The sequence below is a fragment of the Engystomops pustulosus genome, chromosome 7, assembly GCF_040894005.1.
Source record: "Engystomops pustulosus chromosome 7, aEngPut4.maternal, whole genome shotgun sequence".
Lineage (NCBI taxonomy): Eukaryota > Metazoa > Chordata > Amphibia > Anura > Leptodactylidae > Engystomops > Engystomops pustulosus.
Window position 1 is genome coordinate 96,419,361 of NC_092417.1, and position 23,140 is coordinate 96,442,500.

The 23,140-nt window shown below is 38.6% G+C and overlaps 1 protein-coding gene across 6 annotated transcripts in view; it reads right to left on the minus strand.

Annotated features, from left to right (window-relative positions):
* PLCG2 (phospholipase C gamma 2) overlaps positions 1-22,990 on the minus strand; it is a 102,749-nt gene extending 79,759 nt beyond the window's left edge. For 2 of the 6 annotated variants that reach the window (XM_072117274.1, XM_072117269.1), the window contains exons 1-2: positions 22,737-22,990; positions 7,178-7,422 (exon numbers count right to left, since the gene is read on the minus strand). In XM_072117274.1, coding sequence (XP_071973375.1) covers positions 7,178-7,376 — 199 coding nt within the window. In that variant the 5' untranslated portion in view covers positions 7,377-7,422; positions 22,737-22,990. Of the gene's footprint in view, positions 1-7,177; positions 7,423-11,105; positions 11,243-22,736 lie in introns of those variants that run through there. The other 4 variants (XM_072117271.1, XM_072117270.1, XM_072117272.1 and 1 more) reach the window with 4 other exon arrangements.
* Positions 22,991-23,140: the final 150 nt, after the last annotated feature.

Genomic DNA, 23,140 nt, shown 5'->3' on the forward strand with positions numbered 1-23,140 from the left:
CCACTGGCACAGAGCAGGGAGAGACAGACCCTAAATCAGAAGTTACAGGGTTGTGTCTAGGGGCAACTGAAATTGTGCACACCACGACTGATAGAGACAGGTTGGACTTATATCTGTGAAATGCTGCATTATTGTTAATAACAGTGAATTAGAGAATGTGTTATTTTGTTATCCCGAGTACGTATAAGAAACTTGTCTTCTTCGTGGGAATACCTCTTTAAAGAGTAACAGTTATTGATACCCTTACTTTTCAACAAGTTTAAAACAGTCAAGTCACTTGGGGTATTACATATTTCACTCTCAAAGTTACTGATCAAAGGAGAGATATTTATGCCCCTTGTAAATGCAGCCCTCTTTATACTAAAGAGCAAATAATTTATTTCGACAACATGCAATAAAGTGTATGACCAGGCAGGAAGAAATAAAACATGACAGCTAGAAGAATGGAAATAAAACAAAAGCACATGAATGCTTCATGCACCAATCTGAGGAAAATAGCTTCCTTTTATGTTCTCATAACATAGAGGAATGACAGGTGCATTGAGCATAGTGTCAAGGAGGTAAAAAAATTGAGAAATTGTTAGATTTCATAACAGAATGTTATGTAAAAAACTGATTGCATTAAACCGAATATAACCATCATAACTATTATTGGTTACATTGTACTTATTTTCTGACAATGGCAGACAAAAGTGTTTTGCTGGTGTCTAGTTTCTTGAAAAAAATTTTCAGTTCAAATAAAAAGGCGTGTATGAGGAATATATTCAAAGTAATGTGTTACCATAAAAGCCAGATGACAAAATATATCACTTTTTCTTAATTTGTTTTCACACTTTTTGATTTTTATATTTTCTTCTTGGTGGCATTGGTGGTGTTTTACTCTATTGTAATGCTATCAATCACGTCTTATTGACTTGATGTCAATAAGATGACTAGAGCACAAAAATTTGGAATACAGAACCATCATCTGTCCGCAAAGTATGGCTGAGGATGTGTTTATCCTTCCTAGTATGAACACTGGTTTACTCCTTTTCTGGCTCTCTTAATTGATTTGACCATACCTGTCTGTGTCCAGTGGATGTCGCTGTGGATTGCAAACAGTTAATCTACCATCAAAATCAAGCATGATAAACAAGGCCCACTTACTCATCGGATGTGGTTATCTTCCTATATTTGTTATTCATGGCCTACTTCCTTCTAAAATCAACTTTTATAATTATGCTAATGATCCTGAGGCTCTGGGGGTGTTTCAAGAGCCCCTCAGTGATGTCCTTTTACAGTCTGTTACAATTAGCAGAGCAGGTCTCCTCTCCCTCCAGCATTTCCTGCTGCTGCTAGATTACACAGGCAGAGAGAGAGAGAAAGGGGAGGGTGAGACATGCCCTGCTCACTATAACAGCCTGTGAATCTGCAGCACTGAAGGGCTCTGGATACACCCACCAGAGCGCCCCATACTCTTTAGCATAACTTAAAAATTTTATTTTAGAAGGATGGAGGCAATGGATAACAAACATAAGAAGATTACTACAGTCACAGTGCCCGTATCTATGAGTAAGTGCCCTGGTTTTTCTAGATGTATTTTGATGGTGAATTTCCTTTAGTTGGCTGAGATAGACAGAATCTTCCTCCACTCATATTTCTCCCCTGCTGGTCTGCCCTGTATGCATGTAAGAGAACTAATACAATTATCTTCTGGACCAGCACTCTGACATCTTGCCTGCTATTTCCTCCCTGCTTGCTAGAAGTCTTATTTAGACCAAGCTGGAATTTATCTTGCATTCTGTATTTTTGATTTCTTGACCCTTTGCCTATCTGTTTTGACTATCAACTACAACATTGTCTGTACAGCAAGATGTCCAGCGCTAATAATGCACTTTGGGAGCAAGGGAAAGAGGGAGGTGACGTCAAGTGGAATTCACGCCTCTTGCAGTCCAGCATGGGAGAGGGCGATGTGCATAATTATCAGCCCGGAGAGCCGGACATCTTGTTCCCATGCTCCATGCTGCTTTTTATAACTTTCTTTTCAAGGTTATCCCAGCATGTTAAGCTTAGCAGAGGACAGCGCCGGGATAGGAATGAGGAGGAGCGGGGGAGAGTATTCTTAGATGGTTTTTTGGGGTTTTTTAAATGGTAGATTTCTTTTAAGGTTACATCTGAGATGGGTACACAATTGGCATACTTTACTTAGTGAATTTCTGTATGTTCATTCATGATGCAGGGATCGGTTGATGGGTCCTGTTAGATTTGTGTCTTTGCTCTGCTTCTGCAATCAGCAGAAGATAGAGGCATCGGATTTTGTGTCTTGACTGGCTAGACTGGTAGTAAACGTGCTTGTGAGGATAGCTCAACATTATGGTAAGTGAGGGAAGCTGCCATGGCCTTAGTGCCCTTAGATTTTGACATTGATTTTAACATTGAATGCTTTTACATAAAACAATTCCTTGATAAGAAGAAATATCCTGGTTTTTCCCAAAAACAGTGCCGCCTCTGTCCAGAAAATGTAACCAATATTGCAGATTAGCCCCATTTTCAAAGAGAAGTACAAGCTGGAGCCAACAATCTTCTGGCATGGTGGTAATACACTGCAGACAATGGCAAATTGAATCTTTCTTTGGTGAAGGTAATACAATCTGCTAAAGTTATTAATCCTAATGAACCTACAAAAATGCTATGGCAAATTTTTATATATTTTCTTATTTAATTTTTTGTTTAACTTTTTCAGGGGTGAAGATACTTTGGAGGGTAACTGTATGGAAATACATTGGTTTAGTAAATTGATGTTTTTGACTTGTTTGTTTGTTTTTTTTTGCTTTTGGAAATTGCATTTACAATTCATAGTAGAAGACTGTAAGAATGTGGTCTCTACCAGTCAGAGGCATACAAACATAACAGGTCATAATTTGTATATAGAGAACACAGTCCATAACTTTATATATTCATAGGCTCTTTGTTCTTTCTGCAAAACGAGGTCATGTTTATGCTGGGAAGAATATTTGCATATGAAGACCTTGTGTTCCTTGTCACAAAGTATCACTGGGATGATAACCCGCAGAACTGAACACTACTGCAATGTTATCTCTCCACACAAGCAAGGACTCTGAAGCCTCAATTCAGTGTAGCCCATGATTTCTTCCAAATTGCCTTTCCATACATTTTTTTCTTGCTTTTTCTTAACTAAAAGCTTAGCAACCAGCATTCATTCAGATTTGTTTTTTTCTGCACATGTAAAAGCAGCAACAGGCCTATAGGACCTAGGACCACCATTGATGTCTTCTATAATTATACACTGGACAACTACATTCACATTGGTATTCTAAGCAGCAATGGGTTCATATTTTATGTTATAGTTAAACTAGGTGTTTATCAACTGCTTATGTTTAATCTGATCATATAGAGGTATATATTTCATTTTATATTTACCCCTCTGTTAAATAACACACAAAACAGCAGTTTACAATAGGAGTAAAGGAAAAGGAAGTAACAACAGCTCTAATTTAATTTTTTTCGATTTGTAAACCCACAAAGGCAAAGAAACCCTAAATTTATCAGTTATATATGACTATGCTATAAATTAAGTTTAAATTTAATTTTAAAAAAAATTAAAGGGGTATGCCACTTACAAAGATATGTACGTTAAAATATGACTTTGTACAGAAAAATCTTGTTTCTTATATTCTACTTTTAATTACACGCCATGCCATTCTGTATTTTTAACATATTTTTGAATGAAGTATTTTGATTTTTTTAACTACAGTGCTGGACATTTATTTCAAGATTGAATCATCCTGTGACCCAAACAGGTCTCCTTTTGTAGATTGTGGAGAACACAGACAACAGGGTCTAAGTAGAGTTGCTTGCTTGTGTATGATATATGCACTCACATTATATAATCTTGCTTGATGTAAGTGTAAAATCTCTTCAATATAAATGGATGCTGCCAAGAAAATAATCAGCTGTTCTGCAAATAGAGTGTGAGTATCCAACCAACCCATATGCAAGGAATGGTTCCATTTACATCACTATCTACAGAGCAGTAAGATCAAATCAAGAACAAATCTATGACCTCCCTAATATTACAGGTGGTCCTGTGTATATGACTAGTCCTATACTGTCCATAATTTTTTTTATTATTTAGCTATGTCTACTATATATTTCTCATTTAGAAAGAGAAGCTACACAAAAGTATTCATGCCCCTTATTTCCCTATTTTTCCTAATTTTTAACATTACAGCAACAAACTCAAATGTATTTTATTGATATTTTACATGATGGGCAAACACACAGCATCAAAAATTTTTGTGAAGTTTGGGAAAAAATTAGCAAAATAAAAATCTGAAATCTGAAAAATGTGACATGAATGTTTTGAGCTCTCTGATAATAAAATCCACTGCGTCCAATTTCCTTTGGAAGTGATTAATTTAATATAGTCCATGTGTATGTAACCTCAGTATAACTGTAGCTGATCTGTGCAGCTGTAGACCAAGCTCTGAACATCTCGTAGAGCATTGTTCAATCCATCTTCCATAAATGGAAGGATAAGGCACAATTGCTCACCTTCCAAGACATGGCAGGGAGGTAAGGGAACATCTATTAGGGAAGCAGCCGAGAAAACCAGGGTTTTATCCCATTATGTAGAGGACGCCTCTAGCTTTTGAATAAAGATACTCGGGTTAGAAGAGACCAGATTTTACTTTTTGGCCTGTATGCTATGTGTGGTGGAAAAACAATGCTGCACTTCACACTGAATAGATTGGGGCTTATTTACTAAGGGTCACAGATCGCACTTTCGCCCAACTGTTTGCCGTTTTCGGGGACAGGTATTTAAAAGGTATCTGCATTGCGATTGTGTCGCACATGATAATTTTTTGTCGCACCTGGGCTGGCTTCTATGAGACACAAATTAGGGGGCGTGATGATCCAACAGATTCGGACTGAGCGCGGGATTTAACTTTCAAATTGTGTCGCAAGCCCGAGCACTTAGTTGCACCACAAAGAAGAAGGTGAACTTCATCGGACCTGTGTGGGGAAGCGACACATGCATGATATTGGGGGCGCACGATCTTAGTGAACAATGCGGACAATGCAGTGAACTCTGTCGGACAGCTAAGTAAATGTGCCCCATTATTTCTAAACACTTTCTGAGTGCTTTTTGCTTCATGGTTAATTTATCCCAACTGCAATTACGGAAATGCACCAATTTAGACACAGCCATAATAATATACTTGAGGAACCTTGTTGCCCCATTTCTGACTTTCACAAGGAAGGCACACAAGCAAGTCAGGGTCCACAACATCATGTCTACCTTCTTTTCAACTAATTACCGTATTCTGAAATTGCAGAGAGGAGTATGTCCTTATTACATGATGATTGGGCCAATAAGGAAGAATATATTTTTGTAATAACAATTTTTTGGTGGAGTGATCACATTTTTTTATGCAGCAGAAAAATAAATCATAGATTGCAACATTGAATTACCTTTGGCAAATAGAGAGATGATTTGGGCAATGATGAGCTGTTAGCACACAATGAAACATTATAAAGGCTGATGAAAATTTGTTTTTATTGTTCGGCAATGTGTAATAGGCTCTTTAGCTTATATTGAATAGTATGTTGGCTTTCTTGGGCTTCCTCACCTACACTCTTCTTCGCTTTAGCACAGCATAGAAAATGCACAGGCTTGCCTTGCTATCAACTGAGACCTTTTTTTGTAGCTGCTAAGTACCGCTGTGACTTTAAGAGACGATTCATTGTTAAGAAAAAACAAGCAATTGGGTCTGTGTCCTTATTGAACGCAGACAACTAGATCTTTTTGGACTCCAAGTCAGGGGTCATTGGATTTAAGTAACTTGTCTCAGCTCAACCATCATCTCGTCAATAAATGAAAATGCTTAGTTCTTTCATGTGAGATAGGGAAAAGCAATTTAAAGCGCTGACCTCTTGCACAGCAGTGAAATTGTATTCTTGCTGCAAATTCAAGAGACTTGTGGCAGCTCGTGAAAGTGATTTGTGGTTGGTATCTGAAAAAGGTTTATTTTTTTTTTCGGATTAGAATGAATACCTTCTATGTGTTAGAAGGAAAATAGAATATTTATCTCCAAGATACTATGTATCAGGATTTCCTTATACAATCCTCAAAGCAGTTAAACTATCAATGTCTTGTGTATCGTGAGTGATCGTCAGCCAGCAAAGAGCAGGGCGTGATGGACCTCAGATAAGAATGAGGTGTCAGTCATAGTCTTTAAGTGAAGCACAAATGGACAACTCTGACATATTAACAAAATAATCAAATAAGTCAACAAGACAGTACATAGCTGACGCAATGGAAAAGTTGCTGTTTTTACAAACTATATGTCTACCTATCTTTTTGCAAAATAGTCATAATTACAAGGCTATATCTATGTAGCATTCAAATGGCTTGTCTGGTTTGTAGGACATTTTAAAAGGGAATCCCCAGCTTCTACAAACTAAAATACCAGCATCATCAGGTAGGGTGTCAACTATCCTTTCAAGAGATTCCTCTACAGATTGTAAATTGTGATTTGTGCATTTTCTTGTTACTTTATTTTTCTTGTACTGTGGAGTTCACCACACCCTGGGGACCTAGGTGTGTGCCTTATTTGTCAATAAAGTTTGCCTGGTTCCAGATGTGTATGCATTAATGGAGTATCTACTACCAGGGGTAGGCAATAGTATGGCGGCGGGGGGGGGGGGGGGGGGGGTGTCAGAAACTGTACCTCATTTAAAAATTATAGAAAAAAACAGGGCATAATTTATCTATGGGAAATAATCCCAAAGATAAATCTGAGGGGGAGACAAGTTTTAAGATACAAGACCACTATGACAAAAAAATGAATGCTTTCTTTAACTGTTTGCCAAATACTACCATAGTAAATAGTTAAGGAAAAGTTAAAGGTGAATTTACCTAAATCTTCTATGGGTCATAAACTACTTGACTCCTATTCAAGATCAAGCAACCATATGACTTCCTTAGATCCTTCAGTCAAAGAAAATGGCTTCAAAAGCCAACTGCTGAGGACCCCATGTAGCTTCAAAGCTTTACACCTTGACGAATACTGCTATAGATATTGTATATGGTCTATGGGCAAGCATATTTTCGTGTGAAAGGGGCCTACATGATATATTTTATCAATTTCCATTCAATGTTAATTATACTCACAAAATCCTTCAAGTTTATCAGCAGTCTTACTCCAGGCGACCTGGAATGTTTCCATTATGACCTGGACGGTCCTCCTCTCAGGCTGAGACTTCTTGTAGTTATATACAGTCATTACAGTCCCCAATTCAAGGGTCCTTTTCATGTGGCTCTTTTCATATTCCGGGAGAGCCCGGTAATCACAGCTTTTCCTCCACGCCATGTTATTCTCACACTTCACGCTCACCTTTGACCTCTCAAATGTACTGCTGGAAAAAAAAGGACATGTCAGGTTCTACAATTTGACATATTCTACATTTAAATGGCTATGACATTTGTGTTGCAAGATAAATACATAAAAAGATATCAAATCCAGAAAGAAGGCAGAACTCCCAAAATGTGATAAATTAGAGCATTTATTTTGCCTCGTGTATATCGGTAGAAAGTATTGAGGTCATAAGTGAAGTCATATCCTGTTTAGCATACAATATATCATATATGATATCTTTCAAATATTAATTCATTATGTTTATATAGATACATACAATTTAACCTTCATTAAGGTATTATATCAACTATCAACTACAAGCAAAAAGACATGTCATCACAACCATGCAGGTACAATAGATAGATAAGCTTTATTGTTACAAAAATATACAAAAATTTGTTGACAAAGACCACACAATTAAAAACACTTAAAAATGTGTAACAAAGTACACAAACAACGTGTGTAGTCACACAAGTGTAAATCAAATATCGAGGAATGCATAGAGTCCATGTACAGGTGGAATCATAGTTATATTACCAGTCCAGAACACTCGCAGCAACCAGGAGGTTAATGTTAAGAGTCAAACATGGTACAGTATAGTACAGGCGGTCCCCTACTTAAGAACACTCGACTTACATACGACCCCTAGTTACAAACGGACCTCTGGATATTGGTAATTTATTGCACTTTAGTCCTAGGCTACAATGATCAGCTGTAATAGTTATCAAAGGTGCCTATAATGAAGCTTTAGTGTTAATATTGATTCTTATGACAACCCAACATTTTTAAAATGCAATTGTCATAGAGACCAAAACAGTTCTGGCTGGGATTACAATGATAAAATATACAGTTACATACAAACTCAACTTAAGAACAAACCTACAGACCCTATCTTGTATGTATACATGTGTGCTAGTATACACATACTTGAAGGTTCTCTTGCAGATAAAGAAGGGGTGTCTGTCATTTTGGTAGATGCTAGCTGAATTGTGATGGGTAGGTTATCTTTGGTTATATTTGGTCTTTGACAAGTCATAGGGCACTTTGGGCATAGACCTCATTAAACAAAGTAATATTGTCCTAGGCTTTACATATAATCATCAATATGTATGGATTCAAGAAGTACTGTATTGGTACTGGCGTGGTTTTATACTACCTAAACAGCCTAAAATAAAATATGTAAGGATTTAACAGAAACACATGTTTACCTGTAAAATTCTTACGTATATTATTTTAAACAGTGTAGGTAGTATAAGACCATAACAGTGCCAATACAATACTTTGTGAATTGATACCATTTTTCCCAGCCTACAAATACCCAGCAGTATAAAAAGCAATGAATAGCTCTTATTCACTACTCCATGACGCCCCCAGCATACACTTCCTATACATATATGATAACTCCATCTATCAATGGTCAACCCCCACACAGTACCACCTTACTAATATCTTACTGCCTCTTTACCAATGCATCACAGGGATGTTGCTGTGTTTGCAGCATCTTGTACTCGTTTTAACCTGTATCTATTGTTGTGGTTTTATCTATGTTTTTATACAGGTGGTCCCCTACTTAAGAACACCCGACTTACAGACGACCCCTAGTTACAAACGGACATCTGGTAATTGGCAATTTACTGTACTTTAGCCTTGGGCTACAATAAACATCTATAACAGTTATCACAGGTGTGATACAAACCAATTGTCACAGAGACCAAAAAAATATTGCCCGGGGTTACAATTATAAAGTATACAGTTCAGACTTACATACAAATTCATTTTAAGAACAAAGCTACAGAACCTATCCTGTACGTAACCCGGCGACTGCACGTATTATAAATTAAGTATTTTTGTAATAAATTCTGTTGTTGACTTTGGCAATATTCTTTGTAGGTTTGATAGCTCAAGAACCCCATACATGCTGACTGGGGGCGATTGGATTTTCCAAAAGGACAATGCAACACGTAATACTACTACATTAGTTTATGAGTAGATTGCAAAGCAAATCCAGCTTCTTCTTAGGTGACTCACATGGCGTCTGGTTGTGGTCATACTAATGTGACTCAACAGCTTAATTCACATATATATATTATATATACGAACTGTAGCCAGTGTCGTTGCCCAGGATAGTAAATAACACCTCTATGGCTCAGTCTCTCTGTTTCCCTCTGTCTTTGTGTGTGTCTCTCTCTGTCCTCTCTGTCTTGCTGTCTCTCTGTGTATGTTGCTCTGTCTCTCTCTGTCTATCTGTCATTCTCTGTCCATCTGTCTGTCACTGTCTCTTTGTGTTCATATCTCTGTCTTTCTCTCTGTCTTTCTGTCTGTATCCCTCTCTGTCTCTGTCTCTCTCTTTCTCTGTTTCTGTTTCTGTGTCTTTCTGTCTGTCTGTCTTTCTCTGTCTGTTTCCCTCTATCTCTGTCCATATTACCTTACACATAAGCTGTCAGAGCTCCTATTAATCACCCGTGGCAAAATAGAAGCTGAGTATTTTGAAAAGCGCAGGGGGAAATTTTTGACTCAAAACCTAGTCTATGACGTTATTTGACTCACAGGAAGCGGCTGTGCAAAATTTGGTAATTGTAAATGTGTTCAGATTCCTCTTTTTAGCGGACATACATACATACATACACACAGAAGATATAAATAAATATATAGGAGCATATTTATCAGGGCCTCTGCACCACATCTGTAATAATCGCAAATGCTATCTTATTGCTATTACTTGTGATTATTTACCCCAATCCATGACCTTCACACCAGTGGGGCAAGAAGGGGGGTGCGACTGGCCGAGCTAAAGTAGATTCCACAGATGGCCCATCAAATATGGTGGTCATGTTTAACTAGGGAGAATATTTATAGTACTTGTATAACATCATTATTTTGACACATTAAAGCACACTTATTTCCTGGTTGTAACTCTTAGTCAGTCAATGTACATATGTATTATTATTTTACCACTGTATGATAGCAAATATATAATTTACCTAAGATATGGTACTCTAATAATAGCACAATGTTTATTGCCAAAGTGCAGTATAGTTGTACACTGCAATACAGGACACCATATAACTGGTGGCACTAACAGAATGTGATATAATTAATACAATAATTCATTAATACAAGTTTAGCCCTCTAACTAACTACAGTATATTAAACTTACATATAGACTTCATTTTACAAGAATACTTCTTCTTGAAAGAAGACTGAGCTGGACTTTTCATTTCTGATTCCATGTTCGTCTAGTGTCCCCATCCCCATCGGAAACAATCTATAATGAGGCAGCAGCCTAAAGTTGACTGCACACTTGAGATGGTTTAGTTGGTTTCTTGTTTTAATCTGGGTAGAAATCCAATGGCAGGATTTTAGGCTGGTAAAGAATCTAAGGTAATTTATCCTTAGAAGGTAATTATTATTTTCAGCCTCTGGATATGTTTTCGTATTCAATGACAAAAGCAGAGATCTTAAAATAGAGATGAAAACCACACTCTAGTAGAAAGGTCCAGAACTTTTTCCATAAAGTCTGTAAAGCTGATTCTAAAAGCTTAGGTTAGATTCTTTTGGGTGAACAGCATCCTACGACCCACGTTTACTGACACCAATACAGTGGACATACAGTATGCTGAAATTTCTAGTTCTAAGAATAAGGAAAGGTTTAATAAACTGAATAGCTCTGTTGCATTTACTTACCCACCATAACTCTAATGTTTCACAGATAACTTCTGGCTCTTATGGCTGACAGCTATGTAACACGAAACATGATGATGGAGAAAGCCCTAAACTACTTCCTCGTTGTTCGGTTGCTTCTGCTTTTTGCCTGTATGATTTTACATTATCCCCCACCCTGGGCTTTGGCTTTCTGCACTACTGCATCCACTTCCTTCCTTGTGCTGCAAGCTTCATATAACCTCCCTTCCCCATGATCAAATGGACTTTACATGACACAAGTTGAAATAAGAAATGTATTTAATTGTAAGCTTATTGTAGCTTTTATACATTGTAAATTACTAATGTTACATTGAAACATTCCTGGGAAAGATAGTTCAAACATTATGAGATTGCAAACCTCCTGTGGAAAACTACTGGTTGTATCCATGATAGGTTACCTCTGTACCTGCACCAGGTGATATAGCAATGAGCTGTATGCTCAAAAGGACAACACTGCTTCTGACAAATCAAAAGGGAACAAATAAGGGAACGTAACAGGCCGTGTCAGGAGCTTTTGGAGATATTGCACAATGTTCTCCAGATAAATACATGCCAGCTCGTTGGCCACTCTCATGTAGCCTGGCAGGGAGTTTTGGTACTTAAAGGGGTTGGCCACTTACAGTAAATAATTGATATTATTTGTGTAATGGAAAGTTATACAATTTTTCTATTTACTTTCTGTGTTCCTCATGGTTTTCTAAATCTTTGCTTGCTGTACTTCTATAGAAACTTCTCTATTTACTTCCAGTGGATAGAATCTGTCCATGGTGATGTGATGGACATGCAGGTGCACGAGCCGTTAATATCACTGAGAGTAATAAAAGTTGTGTGATACTAATGGCTCGTGCCCCTGCATGTCCATCACATGACCATGGACAGATTCTATCCACCGGAAGTAAATAGAAAAGCTTTCTATAGAAGCAAAGCAAGCAGAGATCTAGAAAATGGGGGGGGGGGTGATACAGAAAATATATTGGAAAATTGTATAACTTTTTCCTTACACAAACAATATAAATTATTTCCTGAAAGTGGACAACCCCTTTAAGAACACACAATGATTTTTTCAGACTAAAGAGACAGAAAAGCCTTGGTCATGTTTTGTGTTACTTTTTCATAGACATCTTTGTGAAAAAGAAACAAATAGAAACTAAGTCCACCCACAGATGCTTGTTTCTATTTTAATATGCACTTAAAAACTGTCTATGCCACATTTATCAAGAATAAAAGACCATTTTTAGACACTTTAACAACTAATTAAGACAAAGGGGCGTGACTTCATGGGGAAAGTCCTTGCCTCAAAAATTACCCAGCTTGTGCAAACTAAGTATGACTAGACAGTCTTACACTCAATAACCTTTATCATTCAGCATCAGACACACTGATAAAGACTATCTAGTCTAACTCTGCACTGCCTTACCTTACAACACTTTTGGTAAATCTGCCCCTAACGCAGCTTTATTTTACATAAGCAAAACACAGGCAATAATTATTTTGGGAAAAAGTTATTGGGGGAGATTATCAAAAGTGTTGCAAAGTAAAACGGTGCTGAGTTAGACTAGACAGTATTATGCTGTGCCAGATTTATCTCTGTGACTGATGGTGAATTATAAATCTGGTATAGTTTAAGACAATCTAGACATACATTGCACAGTTTAGTTGGCCTTCTTTAATTCAGAATGATTAGGCAAAATGTTGGTGCGATTGTATAATTTCATAATTGTACAGCCACACCCCCTTGTTGAAGTCACATCCCTTTTGTTGTAGTAGATGAAAAAGACTAAAACCCTTAATAAATATGTCGGAAGACATTCCAAAGAGTATTTTGGTGCAAAATACCAGAGTATTCTGTTGAAAACCATTTGATAATCTGCCCCATTGAGGGGAATGTATTAAGAGTTTCTCCTTCACCGATCCCAAGCGCCACTAGAGGCTCTAGAACAGTGATGGGCAACCTTTTGAGCTTGGTGTGTCAAAATTCGTCAAAAAACCAAGCATAACTCGGGTGGTGTGTCACCTTGAGAAAAAAAAACCTAATTTTGTGATATTTAGAGTTTAAATAACAAATACGTATAGTTATGTAACTTACCTGCTTAGTGACTTCTTTGTTAATCTGTCAGTTGGTTTCTTTTGTTGGTCTTGCTGTTATTTAACTTGTGTGGGGTGCCATGAACTAAGGTAAGTGAGGGGAAGGGGGAATTCTTCCAGTGATGGCGAACCTGTGGCAGTCCAGCAACAGCTAGTTTTAAGGACATTTGTGTCCTGAGAAGTGCCCCCCAAAGAGTGTACATCACAGCCCAGCCCGGCAGAGCTCAACTCAATAAATTAACTTACCTAACTGGCACAGGCTCCAACGACACCACGAGCCTCCGTTACTCCTCTTCAGGCCGCTTCAGCTCCTGTGTAGATGTTCCCGCGCAGGCACAGCATAGGTTGCGTCTTTGCGAGCTGGGGCTGCTCTGTCTCCACGCTCCACTCTGGCGTCATTGGGCGGCCTCCACAGAGCAGGAAAGGAGGACAGGAGCAGCAGCTGCGATCTCTCTGAGATGCAGCCGCTCGCTGCAGACCACATCGCCAACCGACCGCCCGACCGGCCCCAGACAACAGACAACTGCACTACAGCAATTTTTGTCCAGCAGCCGTGTGTCACTGAAAATGGCTACGTGTGTCAGTGCTGACACGCTTGTCATAGGTTGGCCATCACTGCTCTAGAACCCTTCTCTGCCAAATCGCATCTCTTAAAACCAAGTCTGGTTGTAGCTATAGTCTCCACCAGAAAACTGATGAAGACTATATGTCCTGCTTTCTGGTCCATCGCGCCCAATGTGTGGTGTGTATTACAAAACTGTAATAAAAATGATTATAACTAAAGCTAAATAGGGCAAATATCAGATAATACATATGAATCCCTAGGATGTTGTCAGTGTTTACTAGGCTTGTGTTTGGGTTAGGATTAACCCATATATTGCAGGTGAAAGTGTCCGTATTCATGTATACAACATTGATCTCATTTTTTGTTAAACTGCAACACGATTTTCAATGGCAATAATATATTTGCAGTGGCTTTCCACTTATAACTTTAGAAGACCACAATCTATAATGCAGCATCTACAAAAACCTCAGGGTTTTGTCTTTAAATGTCATAATAAAAAAGTATGAACACAATATAACAAGAGGAGGAAATTGAGTAATGGCCACATTGTCAAGCTTATTGCCATGCAGCTGCTACTGGCGCCTGTTACTGTCGGCTGCTAGTCTCAGGGGGAAATCTAGGCTATTTGGGATCCAGAGTGAATAAATACCTTGACTCCAAATCTCTGTTCTCGTGTTGTGGTTATTTCAGGGGTCTACCTGTGCTTCTTCAAAAATTACATCAAAATATATCATATGGGAAATGGTGTATGTGATCCATATTTCCATAGACTAAATGCTTATACACACTGGCTCTAAGGCTACACCATACGAATATAGCAGAACGTGTGCTTACCCAGCCTTAGCCCGGCCAAGCACATGCCGGCACACTGGAGAGGAGGAGGAATGAGCGCTGCTCACCCTCTCCTCGCTATAGAAAATGGCCATAGAGAAGGGGAAAGATAGAGAATGTGGCCCCATACCGCCGCCAGGTCTCCGTAGGCGTCTATGAGGACGTCAAGCGGCTGGATATACGTCCCCACAACGGCCGTCTGAATGAGGCCTAAGTTTGAACAGCTCTGAATGGTGTCTGTAACATATCTGTGTGTAAGCCATAATGGAGGGAGACTCCATTGACCTTTCAAATGTGGATCTGCAATAACAGTTTACTTTAAAGTGGTTCTCCAATTTGAACAATCCCTATGTATTAGGATCCTGTATTCGGCCAAAGCATTCCCTAATCTTTAAGTCAGACCACCAGTCAGCATGTTATCAGACCTGTATGTGTTACATAGGACAGATCCATCAGATGCTCTGTGTCACCGTTTTATACTTTTGATATGAAAAAAGAATCATGAACATGGGTCTGCTTTCCTGACATGGGATGCAGTTAGCCGGTGCAAACAACTGGTGTACAAGCTAAGTACAGCAACTATGTGCATGGAGGGCAGAGGAGAGTATTTGGTCTGGGGTCTGTATAATTACTTAAGGGAACCTGTCACTTGAAAACCCCACACTAAACCCCCAATGATCGTAATTTAGTTTACATAGTTTCAGTGTGGCTTCTCTGCGTTTGTGTTGCTACAGCTGCTAAAATCTACCCCTCTGCTTCTCTGAACTGCCCCCAAACTCAAGTCACTGTTAGCTGCATCTGTCATTTGTGCACCAGGTGGCTCTTCCCCACTTAGCTGCAGAGGTGAACTGTGCATGCGCAAGTACCATGCGTGGTGTCAGATGTTAGTGTGAGAGCACAGCTGGAAAGCTCTCAGTATTAGATTGTACCATGCACAGTATTTGCGCATGAAATGACGGGCACACGGCCCATGCACAGCTAGAAGGTAGTTCTCAGGGTCGTGTGAAGGTCACGAGGGCGTAGGGGACCTGGGCTGAATCGAAGAGCTGCCCTGCTTCTTGACTGTTGTAGGAAAAAAAACAGGACAATAATACTCTTCTTGGGCCGAAGAACAAATGCAGGGAAGCCACACTGGAACCATGCAAACTAAATCATCTACAAAAAGGGCGGGCAATTACATTTCCAATTGGGCCACATTAGAAATTGGAATGGTTTTAGAAAGCCAGACTAATATACTTAACTCAGTTCTACCCAATACATAATGCCCCCATTCATTATGCCCTGAATCATAATGCCCCGTTTATAGTGCCTTCTCTCCTTCTACCATCTATTATAATGCTCCCTCCATATGCCCCTTTAATAATGCCCCTCTCCTCTCTTTTTTTCCGTTTCCATCCACCCCTTTTTGTGGCAGTGCAGGTTTTAAGAAAAACAGTGCGGTGCATAGCGACGCAGTGATGCCATCACACTGCCAATGCTGGGAGCATTGTGGTGCTGTGCATAGTGGCAGAACAGGGTGTGTATTACTCCCTACTCTGCCACTGTGATGGCCATAGGCCCCACTCTCCTTGCGGGACCAGTCACATACTTGTGATGCCTCAGCATTGCGTTACAAGGGTCGGGCAGGAGTTCAGGCAGGGTAGCTCGAACGGGCTGATCAGAGACTGTTAGAAGCTAGATGTGGCTTGCGGGCTGTACAATGCCAAGATTTGATCTGCAAGGTACTGTAGGGATTTAATGTGGGGTTTTGAGGTGAGAGGTTGCCTGGTCTGGGGTCTGTTTAGTCAGGGGTCTATGTTTTTAATTACTCATCTGATGTCTTTATGATTAATTATTGTCTACTCTAGGGACAGTATTTTTATTTTTTGGTCTGCATTATAATTTATTGTTTGCTTTAGATTAATGATAATGGTCTAGTCTGAAATCAGTTTTATTAAATATCTGGGTTCTGTGTTTTTACTTGTTTTGTCTGAATCTGAACTAATTATTGTCTGAACAGGGGTCTGTATTATTAATAATTGCCTGGTCAAGGTCCATATTTTGAATAGTCTTATCTGAAGTCTGTGATTATTAATCATTACTTTTTCTGGGGTCTTTATTTATTAATCATTGTCTGGTCTGGGGACTGTATTCTTAATTGTCTGGTCTGAAGTCTGTATTGATTTTCTAGTCTTGACTGTGAATAATTAATATGCATCATCTTGTGTCTGGGGCTGTACTTTTTAACTATTATTTGATATGGGGTCTGTGTTATTTTTCACTTTAGTTCTAGAAATGTATTATTCATTGTATGGTATTTGGTTTGTATTTATTTTCATTTGCTGATGTCTATATTATTAGTTGTCTTTAGGGGTTTGTATTTTTACTGATTTGTCTGATCTGGGGACTGTGTTATTATTCATTATTGGCTCTCAGCTCTGTATTATTTATATCTAACATATTTGGGGTAGAAATTGTGCTATCCCTACTTGTAAATTGTTTGCACTTTTGGTTTTATATTTAGTGCGGTCCTGAACTAATTGTCTTTTACAGGGTGGTATTTTATGCTATCCAGTTGTAGTTCTTTTACAGTGGTGAATATTTTAAAATGATAGAATAAATAGAATATAGATTTATAATATTTTAGTGGTTGAAGTTAATACAGTTAATAAGGTCTCTTAAATCTGTCTAGTCACATATCCCTAGTGAGGTGCCACCAGTATCGCTCAGAAGCTGGACAAATTTGCCATCCAGGACCCACGAAAAGCTGAGTGCTAAACCATGTAAAAACTGTTATAGACTTAATAACTCACAGAAATGGTTTTCTCTAAAAGGGGGACCAGCATTGACACGAAATGGTGACTCACTGACATATTTTTACAAGTGGTTTTGTGACTTAACTTGTCATTTTCCTGATAAGTAAATACATTTTTGTGTGACGATTGATGGGCTTTCATTCTCAATTTATAGTAGATGTCAATTTATCTTTTAAATTGAATATTATTATCTATAGTGTCCCTTTGCAAATAAAAGTGGTGATGTTAAACATCCTTGAATCACTTACTTTCATACAGTGCCTTCTAAGACATTCTGAAGTGGCTGTACAATCTCCAATTTGAAAGTTTATAACCCAGAAGCGCTACATTTTGTAAAATTTCACCTTTTCCTGCTACTTCTTAAGAATTTATAAACTTATAGTAAACATTGACTTTTACTTGACATCATATGCCATTGCTAACCACAACCTGGAAAGGTTAGAACAATGGGATATACAACATTGGGTGTTCACAGCGGAGAGCATGTCTGATGTCTCAGGTTTCTAGCACCAATTTACTATTCTTCGCCTTTTTTAAACTGGTTTATCATATCTAGAGGGATATAATTTCCGGGTTATGAAGTATTTTTTCATATTTAAAGGCCACACTTTTATCCACTTAGTGTCACCCTCATAATATAATGCCCCTTTCCAGTGAGACTACACCTTGCTTTAGGTATATATTTCTGTGGCCCACCCTTATTGTATAATGCAAGCCCACTTTATTACTTTTTCCTACAGCCCCCACTGTATAATATCTAACTATAATACCTCCTATCCTACAGCCAGCCCCGTAACTGTACAATGCAGCAATGGATGGCATATATAATACCTTCTAATGTGACCCATCATCCAAGACTCCTTTCACACAAATGTGTGATTTCTCTAGTCTTTATTTGTGTGCTGTATGAATCCGTATATACATGACATTTTTTTATCTGTATGTGCACGTGTGTCACTGTATCTGTACTGTATCCATATGAAACATGGTGGGCTGGCAGATGATGGATGGCTGACTATTGGCTGGCTGACAGAACACACCTCCCACTGGTTCTGGTCTCCCTGGGGCACAACCATATGCAGCGTGTTTTAAAGGAAATCTACCATTTTGAAAATAGCTAGTTAAACCAAGCATACCTCTGTATGCTGCCTGCATGTTGATGCAGGATCTTATGGTGATTTTCCATAAAACCTTTTGTGGTCTGCAAAAAAATAGCTTTTTTCAATTATGCAAAATAATTGCAAAATGCAATAATTGCAGTTCCTCGGGAACTGCTGAATAAGAGAGTGTATAATAAGAGGGTATAATACAAAGCATGCAGCTGGCCTGAATAATTAGAAGTAGGCATAGAGCCGGAACACCCTGTGTGATATGCAGACCACACCAGGTTTTATGGATGAACAACATAAGATCCTGCATCAGCATGCAGGCAGCTATACAGAGGTATGCTCGGTTTAACTAGCTATTTTCAAAGTGGTAGATTTCTTTTAAACATTCCCACAGACTTCTATGGGGCATACGGAATAGAAATACTGGAGAAAATAGGCATGCTATATTTTTTATCTCCTTCATGATATGGTACGGTAGTGTGGACAATATGGCCATATAAATTGATGGCCGTTTTCATACGCTCATGTAAAAAAGGCCTAGGAATGCCACCTTTGTTATAACCCCCTACTTATAAAACCCCCTTTTCCTTTCGCTCTTCACTCATAATTTCTCTTTCTGACATCTACTTTCTTGATTTCCCTGCAAAAGTTGTCTACTGTTCTCTGCTGTTGTTATGTGCGACACTGAAACTGGTAGACAAAATCCCCAAAAGACTTGCTTCAGACCTGTCAGACCTGTATAGCTGAATTCTGCTCATAACAGGATTTTAAAATAAAATACAATTCATGAAATTTTACCCTTGTTTTTCTTTTATTTTCTGTATTCCAGATTGCCTCAATTCTCCGTGTAGGGGCATCTCTAATCTTGGTTTATTAATCATTTAGTGGTTAGCCAGTCTTTTAAAATTGATGGTGCACCCTTATTATAGACCAAAAATATTAAAAGGGGGGCAGTTTATGATTCTTATATAACATGCATCATTAGGATTAGACACAAGACAAGATGCACAAATAAAATATAGTCTTTATCATCATCTATTAAAGCTGACATACAGTCAGTAGTTTTTTTGAAGTTGCAAGCACTGTCGCCTCTTCAATGTTTATATTAGTCCAGAACCAATATTCAAAGCCCCACACTCTTAGTTACCGCTATTTTTGCAGCATTGTTGCACTTAAATGTGACAGCACTTCAATACCCAGAACAGTTTCTATTAAACAATGAATGTTATATTGGGTTTTCCACTGCAGAAAGTTCCTGCTTCCCTCAGCTAGAATGACCAATCAGAGCAGTTTTGACATGTGACACAATAGAACTGCTTTGGATCACTTGGTACCTAGTCTGAAGTATTTACTGAAACAATCCCATGTACTTTCTGATCCCTTTTTTGACATTGGAGAACTTAAAGAAAAAAATGTTGATGCTGCACTGGACAAATAAAAAGTTGTTCACAAACCGCTGAACCGCCTCATGAACATATGCATTTTGTGGGCCTCAAGCAACAGGCTATGTGCCATTGCTCGCGGCCATCTGACTTGATGTCCATAGGAAGTGACTGAAGTGCAGACAGTTGGCATGTTTTCGGTGCAGTGATGCATGTTGTCACACGGTACATGCACCACACTGTGAATGTGCCAAATAGTAGACAATGGGGCCGTGAGTTACTAAGCTTTAGTGTTCATGTCCAAAACACACAGTCTTGTGCATTACTTACTAGTATTGAATGGACCCGAACTGCAATGTTCTTGTCCCTACCAAATGGGTTAGGCTCAACTTTTGGCTCAAGTGCTGGAAACAATCGGGGGAGTTTACTCATTAAATGCCGCTTGCAAGCGGCAATTAAACAGTAAACTCCTTTGTGCTGGTTTTACTGGTGGGGGTTTTTAAAATTCAGGTTCGGCTTAACGTAGCCAAACCCGAATTATAATTGGTCTGCTCATCACTAGACCTTATGCAGCCATTAAAGCAACATGAAAAAAAAATCAAAAGATGGTGTGTGAAAAATTGCTGAATGTGATCCTATGTCCCTGGCCAGCGGCAGGGGGGTTGTGTATAAATTAAAGTCCAGGGAACCCTTTAGCCGCATGGGCTCCGTCTGCCTAAGCACCTCTGGCACTTTTACAAAGTTATTATTTTGGCAATAAAAAAGCCGAAATACATGTAGAACACGGCTCCCCCCATTCCCTAGGCATGATGAGCAGCCTATTTAGAACACTTTATCACCAGTAATCTGGTGGTAGATGTCCTTTACATCTTATGCATTCATAGTAGAGAATGTTAAGGGTCTTTTCACTCTGTTCATATCTAGTTAAAACAGAGACCACAACACAGTGCTGGATCATCACACATACAATAGGATACTAATGAAAAGGATACCCTGAAAGATGCCACTTGTACTGTTGTTCTGCAGTGTTGTCTTCAGCTCAGATGTATTACTAAACCTTATTTAGTAATATAGTGGAAGTTATAATATGGTTATTATAAAAATAATAATAATAAAAATAGAATGAAAAAAGGATACTAACTTATCCCATTTTTTACTTTAAATAACATTAGCAAAATGAAAAACAGAAAAACCTTTTAGAAGCCAGTTTTTTTCTTCATGATGTGACACAATGAGATACTGCCATTAACCTTTGCTCAAACATGATAACTCCTTTCTGTGAACTACAAGATTAACATTAAAGTCTGTCCACCAGCTCCCAAATCAATAAATAAGTTTTTTAGTGCACCAGAAGTTACCTTGTTTCTTATAGCACCCATTTCCTACTTTTGACACAACTTCCTAACATTGGCCCTTTACACCATGATTGATATCCACCATATAGAGACAATCAATAAAGCAGCAGGTTTGACCCTACTCCTGTGCAGCGAGAAGCTTATTTGCACGTCTCTAAAACAGAATTTTCACTAATATGAAAAATCACAGTGAAAAATTCAGGATATGTCTGGAAATATTATTACCGTAAACGCTTTACATAAAACTTCCAAGTAAATTCAAGGATATCTTTACACTGCATTAATACAAATATAAAATGTAATCCATATTTGTGTTGTGGTGACAGGTCTGCATGCCCTTCAGCCCTATTCAATTAGGCTAACCAATTTTTGGTCCATTAACCTCTGATATTTTTGCTTTCTAAAAAGTCAACCAGGCCCCTCTTGAACATATACAAGGTATCCCCCATAACAACCTCCTGCGGCAGAGAGTTCCATAGTCTCACTGCTTGTACAGTAAAGAATCCCTGTCTATGGTGATGATAGAATCGCCTCTCCTCTAGGCGTAGAGGATGCCCCCTTTTCTTGGCCACAGGACTAAGTATTATATGATCTATGTAAAGATCCTTGTTCTGCCCCTTCAGATATTTGCACATAGTAATGAGGCCCCCTTAGATGCACAAACATACCCTAAATCATCCAGAAATTTTCTTCTACCTAAATCCTTTTCTGTTATTGTTACATTTTCCATAGAGGTGACCACTTACACTATACTTATTATGCACTCATTTTAGAGTGGAAAATGAGCTGATATAGTACTGTTATAGTTAATGATGCAGTTTTGTTTTGCACCAAAACTATCATTCACTTCAGATTTTTTCATCCGTTTACAGTAATTTTGATCTAAATATTCATTGAAGGGATTGTCCAGCATCCGGTTTTGTTTGTTGTATGGACCGGGGAAGTGGACAGGTATAAAAATGAGCTATAATCGCCTCTCTCTTTGGTTCAGCGTGGGACCTGACCATCATGGAGTTGAAAGAGGCCCCCCACTACAGCTGCAGCTACAGGCTTTCAATGTGACATTAACACGGAACCTCTGTATACAAACAGGAGGTTCCACACTGAAGCGGAGCACCAGAGAGAGGTAAGTATCAGCAGTGATGACACTGGTTCTGCACATGTGACCACTAAAGAAAGTGATTGGCTGCAATGGTTACTGGTGCCTTACAGCTTCCAGCCTGGCCAGGTCCAGAATTCGAAGGAATTGGTGGCGACACTGCAAGTTTGCCTACTTTTTAACTTTTCACCTATCCAGTCAATTACGATGTAAAAGCCCTTCATGGTATGCAACAGCTTATATGGTTAAACAATGGTTGTTTTATTCTGAAAATAGAATTTGCTCTCATCAATTGTGACATTGACATTGATACAACATCTGGACAATGCTATTTGCAGTGTATCCCATTAACAATCAACTACAGTTTGTTTGTGACTGGACTGGTAACTTACCTGAGTGCTTTATATGCAGGTGTCCTTCCTGTCAAGTGTCATCTCTATCCCATAAGATCCATCCACTCCTCCTCCGCTATTACATTTCTCTTACATATTCCACATTGCTCGCAGTGTAGAGAAAGGATCAAACAACAGAAAAGTTCAATAGAAAAGTTTGAGATAGAAAAGTTTCTAGCTGCCTAGAGGCAGTGCACCGATCATGGAGGAGTTATGTGCAGTACAAGGAAGTTTCAGCGCTGCAGTCATCCAGCCTGACTCTATACAGAACAAAGTTCTTCCTGTTTTAATCTTTTTACACATGTGTAGTGTGACGTCACTGCTGAATATGTAATGAGCTCTTAAAGGTGCAGTGACAGAAGGGTTCTGAGAGATATTGATACAGTATAATGCTTAACTTCATA